The 22188-nt window shown below is 46.7% G+C and overlaps 2 protein-coding genes across 4 annotated transcripts in view; both read right to left on the bottom strand.

Moving 5' to 3' along the window:
- Positions 1-5130: 5130 nt before the first annotated feature.
- MAGEB17 (MAGE family member B17) lies at positions 5131-6117 on the bottom strand. The gene is given in 2 exon segments (XM_019800609.2): positions 5131-5600; positions 5602-6117. Coding segments are annotated over 2 exon segments (789 nt in total). The 5' UTR covers positions 6070-6117; the 3' UTR covers positions 5131-5279.
- A 78-nt stretch (positions 6118-6195) lies between these two features.
- Positions 6196-22188, bottom strand: part of GRPR (gastrin releasing peptide receptor) — a 46822-nt gene continuing 30829 nt past the window's right edge. Inside the window, exons 3-4 of one of the 3 annotated variants that reach the window (XM_034649637.1) lie at positions 20581-20960; positions 6196-6339 (exon numbers count right to left, since the gene is read on the bottom strand). In XM_034649637.1, coding sequence (XP_034505528.1) covers positions 6261-6339; positions 20581-20960 — 459 coding nt within the window. In that variant the 3' untranslated portion in view covers positions 6196-6260. Of the gene's footprint in view, positions 6340-13960; positions 20961-22188 lie in introns of those variants that run through there. The other 2 variants (XM_019800615.2, XM_002920144.3) reach the window with 2 other exon arrangements.

Raw genomic sequence — 22188 nt, 5'->3', positions numbered from 1 at the left:
TGACTGAGGGTTCTAATTCCTTAGAAAATCTAAATGTCAAAGAATACTAAGATCTTTTATCCCTAGCCTGTTGACCCACAAAAGAGGGGAACTATCCTGTTCACCTATCTATTGTCTGTGCAGGGAGCCATCCTTTTGGAGCCCACTGGCTCCCCAATAAATGCACAGAGAATTGAATGACAGTGTCCAATGGCAAAGTGTGGAGGGAGACCCCCTTCTGCCCTAGAGGTCCTTCTCACTCCTCCCCACCTCATCACACATCTGCCCATCCTTCAGAGTGCTTGCGCATAGCTTTGCCCTTCTATGAGTTCTTCTCAGAGCTTAGTTTGAAGCGAACTCTTCCTCTCCTGTTCTCCTCCCAGGCTTGTTTCTCAGTTTTCATTTTGCCCATTCTTGAGTATTTGTGGGTATGTAGACCAACGCACTTAGCTTTGCCACTTTTTTGGGTGCATATTGGGTTAATTTGGAAAGGAAAAGCCATTTCATAGTGTGTCTGCTTTCCTTGGCTCCATATAGCTGACCTAAGGGGACTCCACTCTAGTGAACAATGATATAAAGTTATTCACATGAGCCTGGCAGGGACTTGTGTTTTTCTCATCAATACGCTTAGCACCTTCTTAAGATTCTGTGCATAAAACACCCACAGAAAGCAGGGGTGGTGTTTGGCGCTCTCCGAGGCTCCTGGAGAGCGCTGTGTGACCTGCCATCACCCTTGCTCTGGGGAATATGGCCAACAGGAGAGAAGGCGGGCGGAGACTCTTCTTCCACTGCCCTAGTGACATGTACATCCCCAAGACTAGGACTCATCTCAGGCCTGGCAGCTTTTCTCACAGGCATAGAGCTTATTCTTCTGTGCTGGAGACATGATGACTGTGGCTAAGGACAGCAGAAGGAATTGTGGCAAGAGGGCACGTGGTGTGGCTCCTAGAGGAGAAGGATGAGAGGCTGTGAGCCCCGTTGCCAGGGCACTGCTCTTGGAATCCACAGGGCTCCTGTTCCCCTGGTCAGCCTGTCCCTTGAGGACCCCTGAGGAAGTTAGAATGTGCCTTAGGCTGCAGCCTGCCAGCTTTGCCTGGGGCTGCCTGGAGTGACAGCAGGGGCTGGTAGTGGGGATCCACCCTGCTGGGGTGGAGGCCCCTCAGTTTACAGTCAGCACCATCATATCAACTGTTGGCAGGGCCTGGGCCCCTCCCTTCTGCTGTACTGAAGTGGACACCTAAAACTTAACCCTCACCTTCCTGGAATCCCTAAGAGGAGGAGAAGGGACCCCTCAGCCCACCATCCCTGCCAGGGGGCACCTGAGGCTAACAGCTCAGTGAGGACCTTCTCTGGCCTGGGCTCATTGGGAGTCCCTCTACTGATATGAGTCCACCAGCCTCTGAACAAAACCCTTATTTCCCTGCCTCCCTAGAGGGAGAGCTTGGGGTATATCACATGTGCCTACCCCTGCGTGGGGCTCCCAGTACTGCCAACAGGGGCGGGGCTCTGGATGGCCTCCCCTTTTAGAGAGAGGTCCCCTGGTTAGCACTTGGGTTCCTCACTTGGATTCCAGTTAGGACCCAGGAGTAGGCATCGGGGGGCACTGGGCAGCTCCCTTGGTTATGGGCAGAGTGAGCTCTTTAGTCCACATTCAGGGTCCCCAGTCTGGAAACTTGACTAGTCCTGGAACCACATCCTCTTTTTGGAGTCTGTACCCCTCAGACCAATGCCCTCACTTTCTGGATTCCCCGAGGAGAAAGTCAGGGTGAGCTGCATCCAGCCAAGGCTGGATGGCACCTCCGAGCGCTGACAGCAGGCACAGGACTGTTTGGGACCCCACTGAGATGCATCATAGCCTGGGACTCCTCTGTCTACTGATCTGGGTCTATTAGCCTCACACTCAAGTCCTCACCTCTCTGAATGCCTAGAACATGGGGTATAACACATCTGCTTACCCCTGCCTCAGGCCTCCCAAGGCCAAGAACAGGGGTGGGGCCCTGAGAAGTCCCCTGGTTTGGGGAGAGTTCCTCTCATTAGTACTCAGGGTCCTCACCTGGACACCAGTTAGGGCAAAAACTCCTCCCTCTTTGACACTAGGGCCACCCATTACACCAAGGCCCTCCCATCCCTGTGGCTCCATGCAAAACTGAAGGGCTCCTGGGCTAAGTGCTCTGCCCTCAGCAATCCAAGGATAAGAACATGCAGGGCCCTGTGGGAATCTCTCTGCTAGTGGGAGTCCCCTCATATCACTGAGTCCTAACCTGGTTTCCTGTTAGTTCCTGGGTCGGGTCTCCATGTCCGCAGAACTGGGGCCACCCCCACTAGACCACAGGCCTTCTCTTCCTGCTGCCCTACAGGCAGAAATGAGGGGGCTTCCTGATCTAACAGCTCTTCTCTAGACTTCCCAGGGTTAACAGCTGGGGCAGGAGCAGGGGAGATTTGTGGGGCCTCCTGTGTTTTCAGGTGGGTGTTTCCCTCCCTCCTTCACTGTCCTCACCTTGACACCAAGCATCGTGGTGTCAGGCTCATTCTTGGGATGCCACCTTCAGCTGACCTGGGGCTGCTTCCCTCAGACGAAGATTCTCACCTTCGTGGAACTACTGAGTCAGAAGACAGGGTGAGCCGAATCCAGCCACAACTGTTCCAGACCCTCAAGAGCTGACTGCCGGGGCAGGACTCCATGGAACCCCACTGTGCTGCTTGAGTCCTTTCCTCATTCCTCATTCTAGGTCCCCCCCTTGATGTCTGTCAGTGGCTCGCAATTCTCCCTCTACTGAGCTGAGGCTGCTCTCCTGAGACCAAGGCTCTCATGTTCCAGACAACCCTGAAGGATGAGTGGATGGCCAGCCCCGCCTGGGGCACTAAAGGTCTGAGGGCAGGTGCAGGTTAGTCTCTGTGAGACCACCTATATTGTGGGGTGTTGAGCTCCCCATCCTCTGACATAGGGTTCCACATCTTGGCTCCTGTTCCTAGATTGAAGGCTTCGTAGGAAATGCTACATGCCTGCAAACACTTGAGCAACTTCCCTACTGCAAACCTTGCAGATAGAATCAGTGTGGCCGGAGTGATGGGAGACTGGGAAGCTGTAGGTCAAGGCAGCATGCCCAGGACAGGTGTTGGCTGTCAGAGAAAAAGCCAGCCGATTGATTCCTTCTCTTCACCAACTGGACTTAGCCTCTTCTGTAACTTTGGTTCTAATACATTGACTTTCTCTAAGGCAGGGGTGGAGCTGCATGGTTTGGGGAGCCCCTGTCTTTCAAGGTGATCTGACCCTGCATATGTAGATGATCATATGGTCCCCAACTATTTTCTTTTTCTTTATTCACACCACGTGGTTATTTTGAGTCTTTATTGCTCTAGCTATGTGTTCCAAACCAGTAGTTTGTGCACAGAGCCCTCTTTTTATCACCTGACATAGATCTTGGGGTCATGAAATGAAATGTGAACTATGGCACAAAATCTGCCTCTGGCTGAGAGGCACAGGGTAGTGTGGGCTCTAGATAAATTCAGCCCATGGGTCCAGCCCTGGCCCTGCAACTTACCAGCAGTGTGAGCTCACTCACATTAGCAAACCCTCCGAGCCTCAGGTTCTCCATCTGTGGAGCAGGTTTGATCAGCCCTGTCTCCCAAGACCAATGGGTGTGTGGAGCACATGTTGCAAATCCAGCACAGAGCCCGACAAGTATTGACATATGTTTGAATAGCAATTATTACCATGATTATTTTGACCCAGACGATACCATATACCACACTGGGATTTATTTATTTATTTTAATCGTGGAGGAGGTCAGAGAATATGCAGTGTTTTAGGGAGAAAACCAAACAAACCCAAATCAGCCAAAATGCTGCTTAAAACTAAATAATATTTCCCCATAAGATGCGAAGTCATTTGATGTGGGTGTGTGGGAGATTTCCCAGACGGATACTCCGTGAAGCTAGTACAGGTAACGCACTACTACAGGCATTGCCTCCCTCTCAGCTGCCCTTGCGTGTAACCTGTCTCGGTTTTTACTCATTTCACCACCACCAAAAATCTAGACATCATTTAGAGTTTGCCATATTACACAGAAGAATGCCCAATTTAGGTTTCTTTTTAATGGAGCGGTCAATCCCCCGACCCACCCCAGGCCAGGGCAAAGTGGTTGCTGACTCTCACCCTATTCTCAGAAACTCTCTGGACGCTGAGTGCACAAAACATCTAGTGAGTACACTGTGTTCACCTGCCCGGAAACAGAGCCCAGGAGTCCCTCCACCCCTGCCCCAGGTGTCTGGGGACTTCTCTCTGGTTTACCACATCCCTAAGGAGCTGTTAAGAGCAGTTTTCCATTGCAGGCATAGTCTTTCCACTGTGGGACCCACCATCTGGGGCTCTGGTCCCTGCTCACCCTTTCAACAGCTTCAGCCAACCCTTGGTGCAGCCGAACTCACAAGTCCCTCCCACAGAGGGACTGGCAGCTTGCTGGGCTCCCAGCCCGCCTTGTCTCAGGAGTCTGACCCGGGACTGCTTCTGGGTAGAGTCTCCTCCGTCTTCTGCCTTCTGTTCTCTGTCCGTCAGGAGGAGCGTCTCTCGCTGTGTTCCTTATCTGAGAGCTTCTCTTGGGCTCTAAAATGTTGTTGGCAGCGCTGGGTTTTCTTTGTGTTTACATCCGGGAATTAACATGAAGCCTTCCAAAGAGCAGATGCTCGCTCCATTCGTGTTTGGCGAACTAAAGAGACAGTGAACAAGAATTCTAGTTCGTGACAATTTATTTTCTCCCACATTCTTGAAAAGCTAAGGAAATCCAGGTATGTATCTTTTAATTCTACCAAAAGAAAGAGCAAAAGAAATAAGAAAAACCAAGAATTAACCACTTTTTACTTTTTTTTCACTATCTTGTTATCTCAACATTTTCACTGTGGGGTTCTCTTACATTTTAATGAAAATCCCTATTCCGGTGCAATGTTTTTCTTGTACTGATCACAATAAAAGATGCAAGGATTTTCAATTTGTTTTACAAAATACAAAACCATTACTCTCAAACTTGATAACCAGCAATAAATATATGAGCCATGGTATTCATAAACTTAGATTCTGAATTTAAATAAACTTTTTTAAAAAGAACACATTGGAAAGATAAGAAAAAAAGAGGTAAATCCATACATTATTTATGAATAACAAGAACACAGAGAAGAGATACATTCTGCTCTCTCCAGCTCCACCTGACTCCCCACTACGTTAGGAGGTTGATAGCCCTTTCCACCTGCAAGGTGAAGACCCTGTCTTCGACTTTGCTAGGGCTGAGGGGGCTGCTGGACGTGGCCTAGGAGCAGTCGCTGGCCGGGGCACCAGGGGCAGCCTTGGTTTCATCTCTGGCTTGGGCTCGCTCTTCCTCATCTCTCAAAGCCTCTTCATACCGGCCCAGGAAGGCAGTGGGGACCGTATCACTGACTTTAGCCAAGAACTCCAGGACTTTCATCTTGCTGGTTTCAGCGTGGGCTCTGGGACCCCACAGGAACTCATAGCGAGGGGGATCACTGTCGGGCACCTGGCGGTACTCCAGGTACTTCTCCTGCACCAAATCTTGGGTGATGAGCTTCCTGGGCTCCCCAAAGATGAGGTGCCTCCTCCCAGCATAGACCCCCCAACACATTCAGAAATTCCCACATCTTCTCCTCAGTGGCACGGTTGTCATTCATGAAGATCACACCCAAGAGAGGCATCAGGAGCCCATTTTTGGGAAAACCCACGCCATCACTCAGACGCCCTTTGGTGGGAAGGCCCACTTTGCTAACAAATTCGTAAGAGTGACTGCTGGGGTCAACTTCCTTCAGCTCAAGGCCAAAGACTAGCTCCAAGCGCTCAGTGGTTCTCTTGAGGATCTCGGGGAATTGCTCCGTGTACTTTTTGTTGATAACCTTCAGCATTTCTGCCTCTGTAATGGGCTCCTTCATTTTATACTTGTACAGCAGAAAATGCACCAACGTGCCTGCCTTCCTGGCCAGAGGATCTTTGTGAGAGCTCTCGGGAAGGTGGGGCCTGGGAGGAACTTGGACTTTCCCCCCTTTGGCTCTTGGCACCTTCATCAGAACTTGAGCTTGAAATGGTTGCATCAGGACTGCTGGTGGTTCGGGCCCTCTGAGACTTTTGGAGAGGGCCTGTTGCAGGGGAGCTGAGGGGCGCACCCTCACAAACAGGCAAGGAAGAAGAGGAAGACTCTTCTTTCTCTGCTGCGGTGGCCTGAGCTCCCCCGGGACCCTGGCTTTCACCTCGGGCGTGGCGGCGTTTCTCACGCGCACAGCGCTTACTCTTCTGACCTTGAGGCATGACCGTGGTTAGGACCAGCAGGCAGGAGTGTGACAGGAGGCACCTGATGCAGGCACCTGGAGGAGGAGGATAAAAAGGTGTGAGTCCCTTCAGCAGGGAGATGTCATTGTGGCTTTAAAAATGCCCCACTGTAGGCGTCCTTGAGGGCACTGCTGTAGGACCCCGTAGGGCTTCTGTTCTCTCAAGCAGTCTGTCTCCTGAGGACCTGGTGGAGGAAGTCAGAGCGTGCCTTAGGCTGTAGCCTGCCAGCCCTGGCTGGGACCAAGACCCTCCTTCTCTGTTCCTCTCTGACGCAGCTCCCCTGACCCCTAAGAAATGAGTCATCTCATCCTAACAGCTTTGCCAATGGCTTTCCAGGCTGACACCACAGGGAAGCCTTTCTGCAGCCTCCTCTGTTTGGAGTGTTTCTCTCATTGCTCACACAGGATTTTTACCTTCACTCCCAACAGGGCCTGGCACTCCTCTCTCTGCTAAACTGGAGCAACCAGTCCTTAAACCAAGGCCCTCACTTACTGAGACCTGTGAAATAAAGTCAGGGGGCATCTGAATCTGTCAGCTCTGCCCTGGACTTCCCATGGGTAAGGCTTGGTGCAACCCTCTCCATTGGGGGGTTAACTGGTCCCCATTTCCTCCCTCAGTAGCCTCACCTTGACACCTGACCAGTCCTGGGACTCCCCCTTCAGTGGACCTGAGCTCATGCCTTTTACACCAAGGTCTTTGCTTAAATGGGACCTCAGAGTTGGAAGTTCAGGGTGAACCACATCCTGCCAAGGCTGCTTGTGGCCTGCAAAGGCTGAGAACAGGGTGGGTGTTTGACTCCGTGGGATCCCACAGCTCTCCACTGGGTCATCAGCTCAGTCCTCACCCAGAATTCTGACCTTGGCTCAGGGTCATACTTCTGACTCCTCATTCTACTAAACTGAGTCAACCAGGCTCAGATCAAGGTCTTCCCTTCCCTGAGTCACTGGAGGGGAAGTTGGGTCACACCACATCTAGAAACACCTGCCTTAAGCCTCCTGGAGCTGAGAGCATGGGTAGTGTTCTGGTCTGCCCCCTCTTTTGGGGGGAGGTCTGCTCATTAGCCCTCAGGGTCCTCAATTCGGAATCTCACTAGGGCGTTGGTCTCCTCCAGCTGCAGAACTGGGGCCACTTCCTTAGACCAGGCCCTCCTCTCCCTGGGATATTTCAAGCAGGTCAGCCCCACGGCTCTGCTGGGACCTCCCAGAGCTGGGGGGCAAGGGCACTGGGTGGTTGTGTCAGTCCATATTCAGGATCTCTACCTTCATACCTTGCCAGGCCTGGAACTCCACCCTCCACTTACTAGAGTTCATGCCCTTCAGACCAAGGTCCTCCCCTTCCGAGTTCCCCAAGGTGGAAGTCAGGGTGAACCTCGGTATATCTGAGGCTATATGGGGCCTCCGAGGGCTGACAGCAGGGGCAGGACTGTTTGGGACCCCACTGATATACATCAAAGCCTGGGACTCCTCCATCTTCTGATCTGGATCTATCAGCCGCACACTCGAGTCCTAACTTCCTCAGGCGCTAGACAGGAAACACGGACACACTACATCTACCCATGCCTGCTGATCCTAGTTGCGGTTGGCCCCTCCCCCCTTTTGAGGGAAAGGTCCCCTCATTAGCACTCAGGCTCCCACCAGGACTCCAGTTATGGCCCATGATTCTTCCTGTAGCAGAACTGTGGCCACCCTACCAATACCTAGGCCCTCCCCTCTGTGGTGCGCTCCACACACAGGTAAGCCACATAATTGTGCTGGGGCTCCCAGTGCTGTGGCTAGGGCAGAACTTCGTGGGGCTTCCTTGGTGCTGGGCAGCGTGGTTGCTTCAGTCCACGTTCAATGCCCTTACCTGAGCAGTCCTGAAATTTCCCTCTCCACTAACCCAAGGTTGCATCTGTCAGGCTAAGTTCCTCACCTTCCAGAAGTTTCGAGGCGGAAGTCAGAGTAAGCCACATCTGGCCAAGGCCGCTAGGAGTCTGAGGGCTGTCAGCAGGGGCGGGTCTACGGCAAACCAGTGATATCGATCCAAGCCGGGGACTCCTCCCTCTACCCACTTGAGTTCACAAATCTCACGCTGTCCCTGAGTCCCTAGTAGGAAAAGTCGGAGTATGCCACATCTAATTACCATTGCTACGGACTGCCAGGCTTGGCAGCAGGGGCGGGGCTCTGAGCACCTTCCTCTTTTGGGGAGACGTCCTGTCTTTAGTATTCAGGCTCCTCACCTGAACTCCAGTTAGGACCAAAACGCCTCCCATGGCATAACTGGCACTGCTTCCTTTCTACCAGGGCCTCCCCGACTGGGAGCCCCAGACAGAAATGAGGAGATCCTGGGCTGAGCGGTCGGCCTCGTACGACGAACAGGGCGCTGGGGACATGTGACCCTCTTTGTTGGGGGGAATTATATCACTAGGTCCTCGACCTTGGCTCGTGTTAGTTCTTGGGTCTCCTCGCTCTGCAGGAGGGGGCCCCAGTCCCACTAGATTAAGGTCTTCCTCTTTCTGAGGCACTGCAGGCAGAAATGAGGGGGGCCCCTCAGCCTGACAACTCTGCCTCAACCTGGGCCTCCCAGGTTGTGGGGAAGGGGGGCGGGGGAGGCTCTGTGGTGTCTCCTCTGTTAGAGTGTGGGTAGTTCCCTCATTCCTCCCTAAATTTCATCACCTTGACACCTAGCTAACGCTGGGACTCCACTCTCAGGAAGCCTGGGGCTGTCCCCCTCAGATCAAACCCTTACCTCCTGAGACTGCGGAATTAGAAGTTAGGGTTAGCTGGGTCCAGACTTGCCATGACTGACAGCCAGGGCAGGACTCGATGAGACCCCAATATTCTAGCTGGGGTCCCTTGAAGCCTCCCCTTGAAGCCTATTAGAGGCTCACATTCCTCCCTCTACTGACCTGAGGTCGCCCTCCTTAGACCAAGGGTGTCATGTTCCTGACAATCCTGTAGGGTGATTGGGATACTTAGCCGCACAGGCCTGCCTGGGACCCTATAAGTCTTCAAGCAGCCATAGGCCAGTCTCTGTGGGTTGTCTATATTCTGGAATGTTGGTCTCCCCCATCCTCCTACATAGGGATACTCATTTCAGCTCCTGTCTCCTTGATTAAAGGCTTCCCGGGAAATGCCACATCCCTTCAAACTCTTGAGCAGTTTCCCGGCTGTAAATTTTGCAGAAAATAGTTCTTTGCCCCAGAGTTATGAGACCTGAAGAAGCTATAGCTTAAGACAAGAGACCTAGGAGAGGTGGTGTGCTCTCACCAGCCAGATTTAGTCTCTTATGTAACTTCGGCTCTATTAACTTTCTACAGGGAAGGGGCAGAGCCTCAGGATCTTTGAGCCCCTGCGCTTCAGAGGTGATGTGACATTGCATATGTACATGATGTGATCGCAAATACTATCTTTTTTCTTTATTCATACTCTTCCTTTATTTTAGTATTCTTGCTGCTCTGGTAGTGTGTTCTGATCCAGCAGTTTGTACACAGCCTTTCTTCTTACTGCCTGAGATACATTTTAGAGTAGGGAGACGATTCTTGCCCCTAAAGCGCTGTATTAGTCTTATGCTGGGGGGTCAGCACCTGCAGCTCTCAAGCCAAATCTTGCCCACCATCAGGTTTTGCAAATACAGATTTGTTAAAACACAGCCACGTTCATTCATTTACATGTTATCTATGGCTGATTTTATGCTACAACAAGAGGGTTGAGTAGTCTTGACAGAGACTATAGATCTCACAATGCCTAAAAATATTTTACTACCTGGCCCATTACAGAAAATGTTTGTCAATCCCTGATCTAGTGGGAGAGACCAGCATTCACACACGTAAATATAATTCAAGGCAGTTTATGATAAAAGCTAGGACCCATGCAGAAAGTGCTGTTTGAGCACAGGAGAGCAGGAAGGCTTCACAGAGAGAGAACCCTGGAGCTGAGCTTTGAGGAATGGGTTGGATTCAGGCCAGCTGAGATGTAAGAGGACATCTGCTCATTGACTTTGAATAGGGATGCCTGGTTCTCCCCTCCCAGAGATTCTGACTCAGTTGTTTGGGCAGGACCTGGGCATCAGGATTTTATTTTTATTTTTTTATTTTTTAGAGAGAGCAGGAGAGCGAGGGGAGGGGCAGAGGGAGACAGAGAGAGAATCTTAAGCAGGTTTTGAGTTTAGATGAATGGGAGAATTTTGACAGCCATTAAAAGGCAAAGGGGACACAAAAAGAGGTGAAGGATATTGAGAGAGAGCGATTTTAGTTTTGAATATAAATAACCAGTTAGCATCTAAGTGGGACTGTTTTTTATTATTAGGCACCTGCACAATTTGTAGTGACCTGTTTTCTGTGTTCTCTTAAAATGTGCAACAAGGCAGAAACTTTAAGACCCTTTTGGAGCTACAGACCAGTAAGGGGGGTCAAGGCCCCTTTGCTCTCTTCACAACATTCATGTAGGACCTAACTGGTTTTCACCCTTGGCTTGTGAGATATTTTCTTTTTTCATTTGTCCAAACAGAACCACAGCCTCCTGCTTTAAAGGGACAACAAACAAGGCTTTGCCTACAATCTCAATTCTGCTTCTGAGAGGGTAGTTACACTGGAGCTTTTAGCAACCTCTTCTTGCATAAAATTGGAACAATAACATCTAATCAGAAACCCAGTACCTTCTTTGAGGTGGGTTAATGGGTGATAGTTTTTAGTTCTTTGAAAAAAAAATCACTAAGCAATAAGCAGATACAATTTTTTTATCAATATTTTATTTTATTTTTTATATTCAGTTAGCCACCATCTAGTACTACTTTTTTTTTTTTTTTTTTGGACAGAAGTTTCTCATGGGAATTTGGGAAGCATGATATGTCCCATTAGCTGCTATCAGGTAAAATTAGTCTTTCTGGGCAAGGCATGATTTGAGTACAACAGACAGCTGCCGCTGTTAGTTGGCCTTATTAGCAGACCACAAGAAAGGAAAAATAACCAATTGTGTGATGAGTTCAAAGATGACTCTAGGCCTGTAAGGCCTAGACATATTCCCAGTCCCTGGAGAGCAGGGATGTGACACTGGGGGATTTGGCCACTCTGTATGGACAGAGTTTGGTCCAAATGACTAAGGTGGTAAACATGCCATATGAGGAGAGATTCCAAAACTCTCAAGCCAGAAGGCTGAGGAAAATGTGTGGACACCGCCAGATGGCATAGCATAAGTATCAAGCCCACTATGGATTTCTTCATGGTAAATGATGTCCTCTGTCAGTGGTCACAAATTGAATATGCATAGGATTCACTTGGAGATCTGTTAAAATTCTAATGCAGAAGGTATGAGGCAGGGCCCAAGAGCTTGCAATTCTTTAAAAGATTTTATTATTTATTTATTTATTTATTTAAGAGAGAGGGAGAGTGTGTGTGCAAATGAGGACTTGCAGGGGGAGGGGTAGATGGAGAGAGAGAGAGACTGAGAATCTCAAGCAGACTCTGTGGTGAGCATGGAGCCCGATGCAGAGCTCGATCTTACAAGTCTGAGATCATGACCTGAGCCAAAATCAAGAGTCCGATGCTTAACCCACTGAGCCACCCAGGTGTCCCAAGAGCCTGCATTTTTAACGAGATGATGACAACACTACCAGTCCACAGACCATACTTTAAGTAGCAATATCCTGGAAAACTCCCCAAGAGTTGACCCGACAAACATAGACTGTTCTAGCAAACAGCACACTGGGGAGTCAGAGCTAGTCCAGTCCCTCTGAGAGGCACTGAGGAGCACTGGGCTGTCAGAGAAGGTGGGAAGGGACACTGGGAAACATACTGGGTAGATGTCATAGTTGACAAGTGACCTGGAACAAAATGCTTGACTTCTCTGATCTCAGTTCTGGAAAGCAGGGTGTGTGTGTGTGTGTGCTCTTAATAACTCATTTTTATAATATTGAACACAGTTCAGTCCATATTCGAGGGACAAGATGCCTGCTTTTGTGTCATTGTCTTGATAAGCTGTTATCTGTAATCTCTTGTATTATAAGCCAAAGTTTATCATTACTGAGCTCAGTGAACAGGAAGGTTCTCTGCCTGATGTGTTACCAGATAGCCATGCATAGATTTACCTTCCCTGTAGCAGAAGGGCCTGATGAACCTCTCCTCCCCCATGTCATTTCCAAGCCAGTTGTTTTCATTTTTCTAAAGTCTGATGACCATGTGGAAACCCAAATCATGACACTTTCTTTAGCTTCCTCATTTGTGAGATGTGGGGTTGTGTCCAGGCATTCTCTGGTGTACCTTCCAACTTCAATAATCCAAGACTCTAAGGAGAATATTAAATTCTCAATATTACAATCCATGCATCAATGAAGCTGCTTTTCTGACACGGTAGGCAGCGTGCTTACGAAGAGTTTTAGAGTTCCTGATAGGAAAACTCACCTGGGCTTTGGGTAGAACTCTCAGCAATTACCATGGACCAACCTCAAATGTCAATTGGATTTTTATACCCTGGGTGTCTCAGAGATTTTAGTCTGCTCATCTTCCCACCTAATCCAGGAAAACGAGAGACGCAAGGTCTACTTTAGGCACAATCATGAATCACCACTTTTAACCATTTAAAACATTGACACTCTCAGACAGCATTTACAGTTTGATGGACGGCGATACATCCAGAGATGACCCCATGGTCGTGGTTATACATCCCTGCACTCTGGGGACTACTTGGCATGGCTGTCAGTGTGCCCCTCAGGAATTTGTTCATTGTATCTGAGAGGCATGCTCTTCTCACCTGGAGTGCGGGGGGCGTCGACAGCCCCCAGTTGCAACCAATTGTATTATTTCTTTCGTGCTTTCCTGCTCTCTGATCGCTAGGATTATCCCAGAAAGCAGAGGTTCTCAAACCTTGGTATTTAAGCTCTAAAGAGAGCAATTTGGAATAACTGTCAAATTATAATACTATATGGTCTTTATTTCTGCAATTCCACATTTAAGATGTTTTCCTACAGCAACACTTGCTCATGTATGAGATTATATGTGTTATTCATTGCAACACGGCTCATCATAGCAAAATACCAGAAACAACCTAAATGTTCATCAAAGGGGAACTGAATAAATAAAGCAGAAGAAGCTATGCAGATATAAGAAAGAATGAGGAAGAATTTTGTATAATGATATGGAAAGATCTCCAAGATATGGTGTGTAGTGAAGCAAGCAAGGGGCAAAACAGTGCTTATAATGTGCTACCATTTCTGTAAAATGGTGGTGGGCTGCAGGAAAGCACACCTTTGTATTTACTGGCAAGTGCATAAGACGTGTCCAGTAGCACACACATGTAACAAGGTAGCAACAATGGTCACTCGTGGCGGGGACTGGAGATGGCTGCTGGAAACTGTGAGGTAGCCTCATGACGTTTCACTGAGTACCTGTTTTATGCTTTCAAGTTTGAATCGTGAGAAAAGCTTACTTATTCAAAAGTTAAATACATATTTTAAAAGTTTAATGAAACAAAACCCTTGTGTTCTGAGGAATAACCTGGGGAGCTTGTTTTAAAATGCAGACGTTTAGGCCAAACCCCCAGATGTTCCCAATTGGTGGGGAATTGGAGAATCTGCATTTTGCAACAAGCAGCTTGGGTGATTCTGATGTAGATGGTTCTGGAACGGACGAAGAGCCCCAGACCAGATGGCCATCAACTACATCCATGCAACAGCTTTATTTTTATTGAACATTGAATACATGCATCTGTCCATTTAATAAATTATGCTTTATTGTGTTAAGAAATAAGACACATTTCCTACCTTCTATGACTTAAATATTCAGCTACACTGATTTGACTTCATGTCACACAGATCATGTACAATGTGATAGAAGTATTGGAAACATGTCTTGAAAAACAAGAATACAATCACTGAGCACACTTCATAGACAGAATTTCACATGGTCACACAGTTAAGTTTGTACATTTAAAAGGACCTGAATCATTCATATTAATATTGTGAATTTCTTATAAATAATTCATTAGTCTAAGGAGTCTAGGCAAAGCCAAGCCATGACATTATTTATACTAAGTACCACACCTGGAACTTGTTCTGACTTATTTAACACAGAGCACATTTTTGATGCAATAAATATTTACAGTTAATAGTAACAAGTACAATTATAATTTACAAAATATGAGTCTAATATTTAAAACAAAACAGAAAATGACATAAAGAAGTTTGTGCCACGTATTTTTACAACTCAGACCTTTTCAACAAATTTTATTACCCAAAATTATGCTGACTTGGATGCAAGAAAGGTTGTATTTGAATCTGTTAACCCCAGATTACAGGGGAAAAAAACTTTAATCAGTTTTACTTTCTTAATGTTATACATTATCAATAATAATATATCAATAGCACTGGCTAAAACTGAAGCAAAGTGATGAAAAAATTTGGATTCACAACAGTCCTAAATTATATAATGTACCTTGAACACTGAAATCCCGAGGTATACCAAAATTTTCAAGCTCGTCTGGGAATTAATGAGGTGTTGAATGTGTGAAGTTTTACTGTCCATTAAAATGATCCTTTTAAAAGACCATAAAATTATGTGAGTCCTTCCAAGTCATTATATGGCTCTCAGAATGAATTTTAAATTTGGAGAAAAAAAGGGAAATAAGCTTATCTTCTAGAATGTGAGCTCAGAATGGGCAGAGAGACGATGGTATCTGGGTTTTAAACAGGGCACCTAGGGCTAGGCACTCAGATGCCTAAGTCCATATCTGAGCTCATATCTTAGTCCAGGAGAGATTTTTCTGTTAAAGGCTACTCACATAGCCTGGGTCTGTAGGCTTCTGGAAAACCATCTGCTATCATATCTTACTTTTTCTTTGGGGGGGGGGTGAGGGTGGGAATGGGGAAGGGGTTTCACCCCTTCCTGATACCTGTTCTCCAATGAATCCTAATTCAAAGAAAGATGCCTGGATTGACTCTTCTCACTTGTGTCCTCTGTATATGGCTGTTTGCCAAGGTTTTTTTTTCTCCTTGGTTAGTCACAGAACCAGGTGGGAAATTCTTCCCAGGGCTTCCAGTTGCAACTGAATTGTGTAAACGAAGGGACTTCCTTGCCCACCTGCTCTTTGCTACATTTCAGCCTCTGCCTGCAGCGAGTCCTTAACTTATGTGCTTAGAAACATCTGCCATGCCCTTTGTGTATGTTCCTCAACCGCCTTGGTAGCTCATGCCTTTGGACAAAGGCTAGAGTAGGGAATGGGACTATTAGTTACTGTGAACTTAATTTCTCACATGGGCTGGATTTGGGAAGCAATGCTGAGCAGTGGAATGGACGGGGTCTTAAGAGAGATCCAGGTCCACATTAATACTCTGCCATTCAACTGTGCTATGTGACCTTGGGATGGTGAAGTGATCTCCCTGTTCATCATCTGAACACTTTTCAAGGTAATCGTGCGCTCAGCACCGCATTTGGCATCATTGGTGCTTGGTGCAGTCGAGCCCCTTCCTTTCCAGGGCTTCTAGAACCACAGAACTCCACTGAAGTTTCACACAGATACAGTCGGTTCTGTGGCTTGTGTTTTTGCTCCCAAGGATCCCGCCCTTCTTCTCTTAGCCTTCCACTTCAGTGTGACATGGAATACTGTTCCGGCTAATCTGCATTTCTGGGGAAACCAACAATGACTTGGTTCCCTGCCTTGGGCCATGTTAAACAGACCACTTTGCAGGCACAGACTGTCCTGTAAACTGGGAAAGTGATGAGCAGCGCTGTTCTTCAGTATCACAGAACGGCCATGAATATAAATGAAATCAGATTACACTAGACCGGATGAAATCACCCTTGTGTAGGTCAAACACGGTTCAACATCTGTAGTTGCATGCTTCAGCCTCAGAGTTCCGTGGGTCTTTTAATCTAATCGTAGATGGTCACTAGTAAATGTCATTTACAAATTTCCATAGTAAAGGATGTTAAGCAGCTCTTTGGCCGGCAGGGAAGGCTTGGATTAGATGAGGCAATGAGTATAAAAGTGCTTTATAGACCATGAACACTAGGTGAATGCAAATAATTTTTTGAATTACTCGTGGACATGTAATATTTTAACCTAGGGGCTCTTAAACTTTTAAAAAATTAGATAAATTCCACTGATTGCATTTCTAATGTTGTTTCACAAAAGAAGTCTTCTCAGGGTGCGATTTGTTGATTGCGCTGGATACATTCAGCTGGAGTTCACGCTTGGCCCCTACCTAAAAGAAGGGTGTCTTTGACAGACACAGTTATGGTAAGAGATGGCTTGATATTAAAGGTATTGTGTTTGTGTTGGGGGTGGGGGGCTGGGGGGACTGTCAAGGTGGGGGCCGAGAGGAATGACCGTCACATACAGAATAAACTAGAGCTTGTTAGGGCTTGGTTTCTTTGGATAGCTGACACAAAACCTGGCCCCAGGAGAGTGAATCATTTCTTTGTTTTCAGTTGTTAATCCATTTATTAAAATTCAGCTGAACATTAGACGAATGTGCAAAATGTGCTCCACTCCTCCCAGCAAGCCAGGGTTAGTTCGGAGCCTCTAACAACAGCTCCTTTGGGACCTGGATGTGAAGGGCAGAAATGGTCAGAAAGTTTGCCCCCCACCCCCATCCCGTCACCACCACAGAAGTGAGTCCTATTCATTCAGCTCTCATATGGTCAGGGTCCCAGGGCGATCCTTTCTTTTTTTTTTTTTTTTTAATTTTATTTATTTATGTGACAGAGAGACAGCCAGCGAGAGAGGGAACACAGCAGGGGGAGTGGGAGAGGAAGAAGCAGGCTCCCAGTGGAGCAGGGAGCCCGATGTGGGACTGGATCCCCGAACGCCGGGACCACGCCCTGAGCCGAAGGCAGACGTTTAACGACTGCGCTACCCAGGCGCCCCCAGGGCGATCATTTCTATCTGGCTTTTGGGAAAGTGACTTAGCCACCTTTTAGTCCAAGCTCGAGGATGTCATTCAACTTGTAGTCCCCAAACAAAGCTACTCTCTATTCCTAGAAGACATTTGGTACATGAATAGACTCTGAAACCACTAACCGCCTCTACTTTTGGCATAAACAAAGACTTTGTAAGTTCAGTGTGCCCGTGTCCTATGGACAAGTTCATTTATTTCTGTTCAGTGTGCATTTTCATAACAAGCTGAGTTTGGTTCATCTGAAGCAGCCACTTAACTGTTTCTTTACTTAAGGGTTTTCCATCCTTCAAGATGAAACCAAATTGTTGGTGTGGCAAAGAGGGAAATCCCAGACTCGTTAATGAGGGAGAAGGCCAGGTTCAGTGGGGGGAGGGAGGGCAGCCAGAACAGGGTTGAGCCATGCGCGTTTATGGGGAATCTCAACTCACCCACAGGGAGGGGCCGCATCTGCGCCAAGCAGGGAGGACCACCTTGCTGTGGAATACCTCTCCTAACAGCGGCTGCGCCCTCCCTGCCAGCCGGGGCCGTTGGTGGGAAGACGGCCTTGTTTATTGCTTCATCTATCACTGTTGAGCTGCCTGCCTCAGGGAGGCTCAATTTAAGATAGATTGAAAGGTAGTGTCTGTCAATTGAATAAACACAGATGGTTTTCCACAGCAAAAATTGATTTTTTTTTCCTTGCCAAAGACATAAGCGCTAAACCTGATTATCTTTGGAAGCCAGGCGTGAAATGTCTTAGCTCCAGCCCCTGCCACACTCTGCCCTAACAGGGAGGTGATATCACATGGGGGCGGGGGTGTCTCTCACCGTAATTTCAGGTTCTTGAGATTGAAGTTGACTTCCCTAGAGAAGGGCCCAGCTAAGTCCATCCCAGTAAGAAGGTTTGGGTCCATCCATCAGTTGATTCACAGAACAGTTTTGCCAGTCCTGGCTCACTGGCTGGCAGAGGCCTTCTCCAACCCTTCATTAAGGAGTCCCCAAAACGTGATAAGATTTGCCTCGGGACACACAGCTAGACCTAGACTTCAATCTCCTCACTGTCCAGAAGCTAGGGAGGAGCCCGCCACAATCTGTGCCATGATGTTACCTGAAGGAGACATTAAGATGAGTCCTACTCCCAAAATGTCTTTGAAATCAGGTAGATCAGAGATGCTTGAACAAGTCACACTACGTACCCAGAATGCTAGACACTGTAGCCCCGAACTAGGTACGAAGTCACTTCATACTCAAAGAGTTTGGAAGAAATCCAGGTGTAAAATTGGGGAGCACTAGTTCACGATGACAGGTGCATGGAGGTTGGAGGTGAGCGGGAAAAGTACCCCTGTTTAGTGAGGAGATCGAGCAATACGTTTTCTTATGTGTCTTTCAGCTTTAATTCCAAAACATAACAAGCTAATGGGACATTATTCATACAAATTATTCCAGTGAGCTCCTGGAAGTGATAGAATAGTCCGTCTCCTTCCATTCCACTAATGTGAACATGACTGCAGAATGTTGGTTGAAGGATTTCTCAAGAGGAGTTGTTGCAAAGGTTGCAGAAGTGGGGCAGCTGTGAGCAGGCGGGCTGTATAAATGCTTTAGAGACAGAACTAGAAATGATGACAAGACTCAAAGGATTTTAGCAATAGAAGGACCTCGGTACTGTCCTCTCTTTCTAGAGATGAAAAAAGGAGTCAAGAGAAGACAAATTGATAGCTAAACTCATAGCTAGAGACAGAGTTGGGATGTCCAGCTAAAAACCTTGCTTCTTTCAGCTACACTGCCTGTCTTGCTTTTCAAACTGTCCGATGTCATTATGGACTACCAGGAAAGCAGGTGGGTACAGTATAGAAGTGCACACAGCAGACAGCAGTGAAGAGGTCTCACTCCAGCTAATACAACTGTAAACACAGATCTTTACAACTGTCTTTGTCCTAACTTCTAAAGCTCTGCAGACAGCACTTCCTTGTATCAAGAGATGAAAATGTTTTCATACAGGCCATATGGAAAAGGGCGCGGACAGTTCCTTCTCATTTGGACAGAGAAAACCGGAACTAACATCGTCTTTGGATGTGAAGGATACACCTTAGGGCACATTTGCAGAATTCGGCTTTATCTGAAAGTGGGTTAACGTGTTTGCAGTCTGTCAGAATTGGCGTATCCTGGAGTCAAGAAAAACTTGGTTCAGGGTTTCTAAAGTAAGATGGTCAAATTTCTTTACTCAGAAAAATAAAAAGATTTCAGTCCAGTATTTTTCTGCACATGGCTGTTTCATAAATACTCCTCTTGGCTGTTTTTTTAATCCATTCTTAAATCTAAGCCCCCTGCAAATTACTTCTACATATTCAAACAGAAATACGTATTACTGAAATTTTATTCGTTTCCTCCCAGACTTTAGGTAAGCATATGTTAAATGTAAACATGTTTCTGTTTCCACTCAGAAGTGATCTCTTTTTTTTTTTCCATAAGAAATTACTCCTTCAATGTAGCAGACAAGGACAGCCAAATCTAAGTAAATACATTTGGCTGAAAACCTGTATACCAAAAATAAATACTATACTTTATGTACTTATAAATGATGAATTGAGAACATGATCAATTTTTTCCCAAAAGGATTTCTATTCTATGGCAGAACTAACTATACCACAGATGACTGAAATGGGGAAACAGCAAAAAGGATCTCTGCTGAGTTAGAATTCAGAGTGTAAGATATCGATCCACAGCCTCGCACGGATCTTTGTATATGTGTCTATGTGTTCGGTTGTGTTTTTGCCTTAAAATGATGTGTTGAGTGTTTCTCCTATGTCCCCAGTAACATCTTTCAAAAACAATTAACTCAGGGATTTGTTTTAAACTGGCTTCCAGTGTTATCAATTTGGGAATGGTCCCTCATACATAGTACTTTTTCATAGGGTTGGCTTTCATGTTAGGAGTGTAAAAAACAGTTCCTTGGTTTGTGATTATAAATATTCCTGAAAAATTACTCAAATCATCTTTTTAAAGCACTAGCTTCTACTTAAAGAAATGACAAGGTAAAGTCTTTCACAAAGTGGACATTTAATGTGTAATTTTTCTGCTATATAAATCTGGTGGTTCATATAATTTCTATGACTTAATTGGCCATACCTGTATATCAGGGCTTGATGCTTAAAATAATAATTTCTTATTCCCTTTTCTAAAAAGAGGAGAATTGGCTCTACATCAGAAGAATATTTAGAAGTTGAAATGGAAAGCGTAAGCCTTGATGGGCCTTTCAAACATAACAGCAATCCATTTGGGCTTCTCTGCAACCTGCCTGCAAACTCATAGCCTTCCCAAGGGTCTTTGGAGGGTATAGAGACAACAACAGATGTGAGGGTTCTTTACTAGCCATAAAGCAAAACCGGGGACCCCTGGGGTGACAGGGTCAAGGATCAGCTTAGACATACCCTTCATGACAGATGTTTCCGTTGATGAGGCTGAAGGTGGCCACAGAGGGGTTGGTACTCTTGAAGGAGGTCATGCAGGTGGTACTTCTGCCAGTGCTGTGAGAGCGGGTCATCAGGCCAGGCCGACAACAGAGGAGCTGGGTGTTGAACTGTTTCCTGAAACTCTTGCTCAGCAGGTAGAGGGCAAAAGGGTTCACACAGGAGTTGGTGAAGGCCAGGAGGCGGGCACAGATGCTGGTGATGAAGTGGAGCATGGAGGTGTCCACCTCAGAGTAGTGGTAGGAGCGGTACAGGTAGACGATGTGGTTGGGGAGCCAGCAGAAGGCAAAGAGGCACACGAACACCAGCACTGTCTTGGCAAGGCGCTTCCGGGATTCAATCTAAGGAGAGAGTCACGCACACGGAGACAGAGGGACCAAGGGACAGTGTGGGATGAATGCAGAGAGACAAAGATTCAGACAGAAAAACAGGGAAAAAGAATTGGGGGAATAGATGAACTCACAAAGCCACAGAAAAAGAGTTCAATGGGAGAAAGAAGACAAGAGAAAATCCGACAAAATGAGAGAAAAGCAACAGAAACAGATGGAGAAAAGGGGGGGATTCAGAAACACAGAAATGGAAAAGTCAGGAAGCAGAAATCCATGAAGTAGAATATAGTTAGAACGTGCCACTGAGAACAGATCTCTAAACAAAGTTGATTACATGCTTGAATGGATTGCACAATGAAATCTTAGTAAGTGACCTCTTTTTCCTCAGGAGAGCCCTGGTGCAGTTTATCAGCCATATGACAAAGCAGCCAGCTTTGTTCTTTCTCATTGGCCAAGCCAAAATAACTTCCTCTTATTACTATTTTTCATCTCAAGTTATTTCTGGGCTATGCTATACAGGAAGGTTCTTAGACCAAGTGGGCTGAGCATCTCCTTTCGCTCCCAACACCCTCTGCTACAACGGCAAGGGGAACCATCTTTCCCATTAAAGAATCTGAGGTCCAGTGGATGTTCACTATTGAGAGGTCTTTCAAATATGGAGACAGTTTCACTGAGAACTCCACTGTCTCCTCATAATTGAGGCAAAATAATAATAATAATAATAATAATAATAATAATAATGGAACTTTAAAGGGTGAGGCCACCAACTGAGTTAACTGTACATTTAAACAGATGGGGAGTCTTTCTGCTTTTTCCATCATAAATACCATATGATCTACATTTGGACTAGAAAGCGAGAACTGACAAAAAGGAGAAAGCTGGAGCCCCTGGTTTCTGCTACTCATACCTCAAGTTTGAAATTACACAGGGCTATGGGGGATGGGGAAGGGAGTCTAACACATATGGAGGGCATTCTGCATTCTGGGCACTCTAGGTCAAAGATATGCTCTGCCTTTTAATCTTCCAACATCCTTACAATATAGGGGTTATCACCCCATGTCATGGGTGAGAACTGAGGCTCAGAGAGAGTAAGCGAGTCAGTCACTAAGTCTGGATTTGAACCCAAATCAACATGAGCCTATCTTAATCAAACTACTTCTGTTTCTTCAATCAGTCTCATTTTCTTGCTCCCTCTGCCTTGTCCCCAGGTGGTAACCCTCTTTCTATCCAAACAATGTGA

Source organism: Ailuropoda melanoleuca, chromosome X (genome assembly GCF_002007445.2).
Source record: "Ailuropoda melanoleuca isolate Jingjing chromosome X, ASM200744v2, whole genome shotgun sequence".
Classification (NCBI taxonomy): domain Eukaryota; kingdom Metazoa; phylum Chordata; class Mammalia; order Carnivora; family Ursidae; genus Ailuropoda; species Ailuropoda melanoleuca.
The sequence above is the reverse complement of the archived record's forward strand: the minus strand, read 5'-3'. Positions and strand labels throughout refer to the sequence as shown.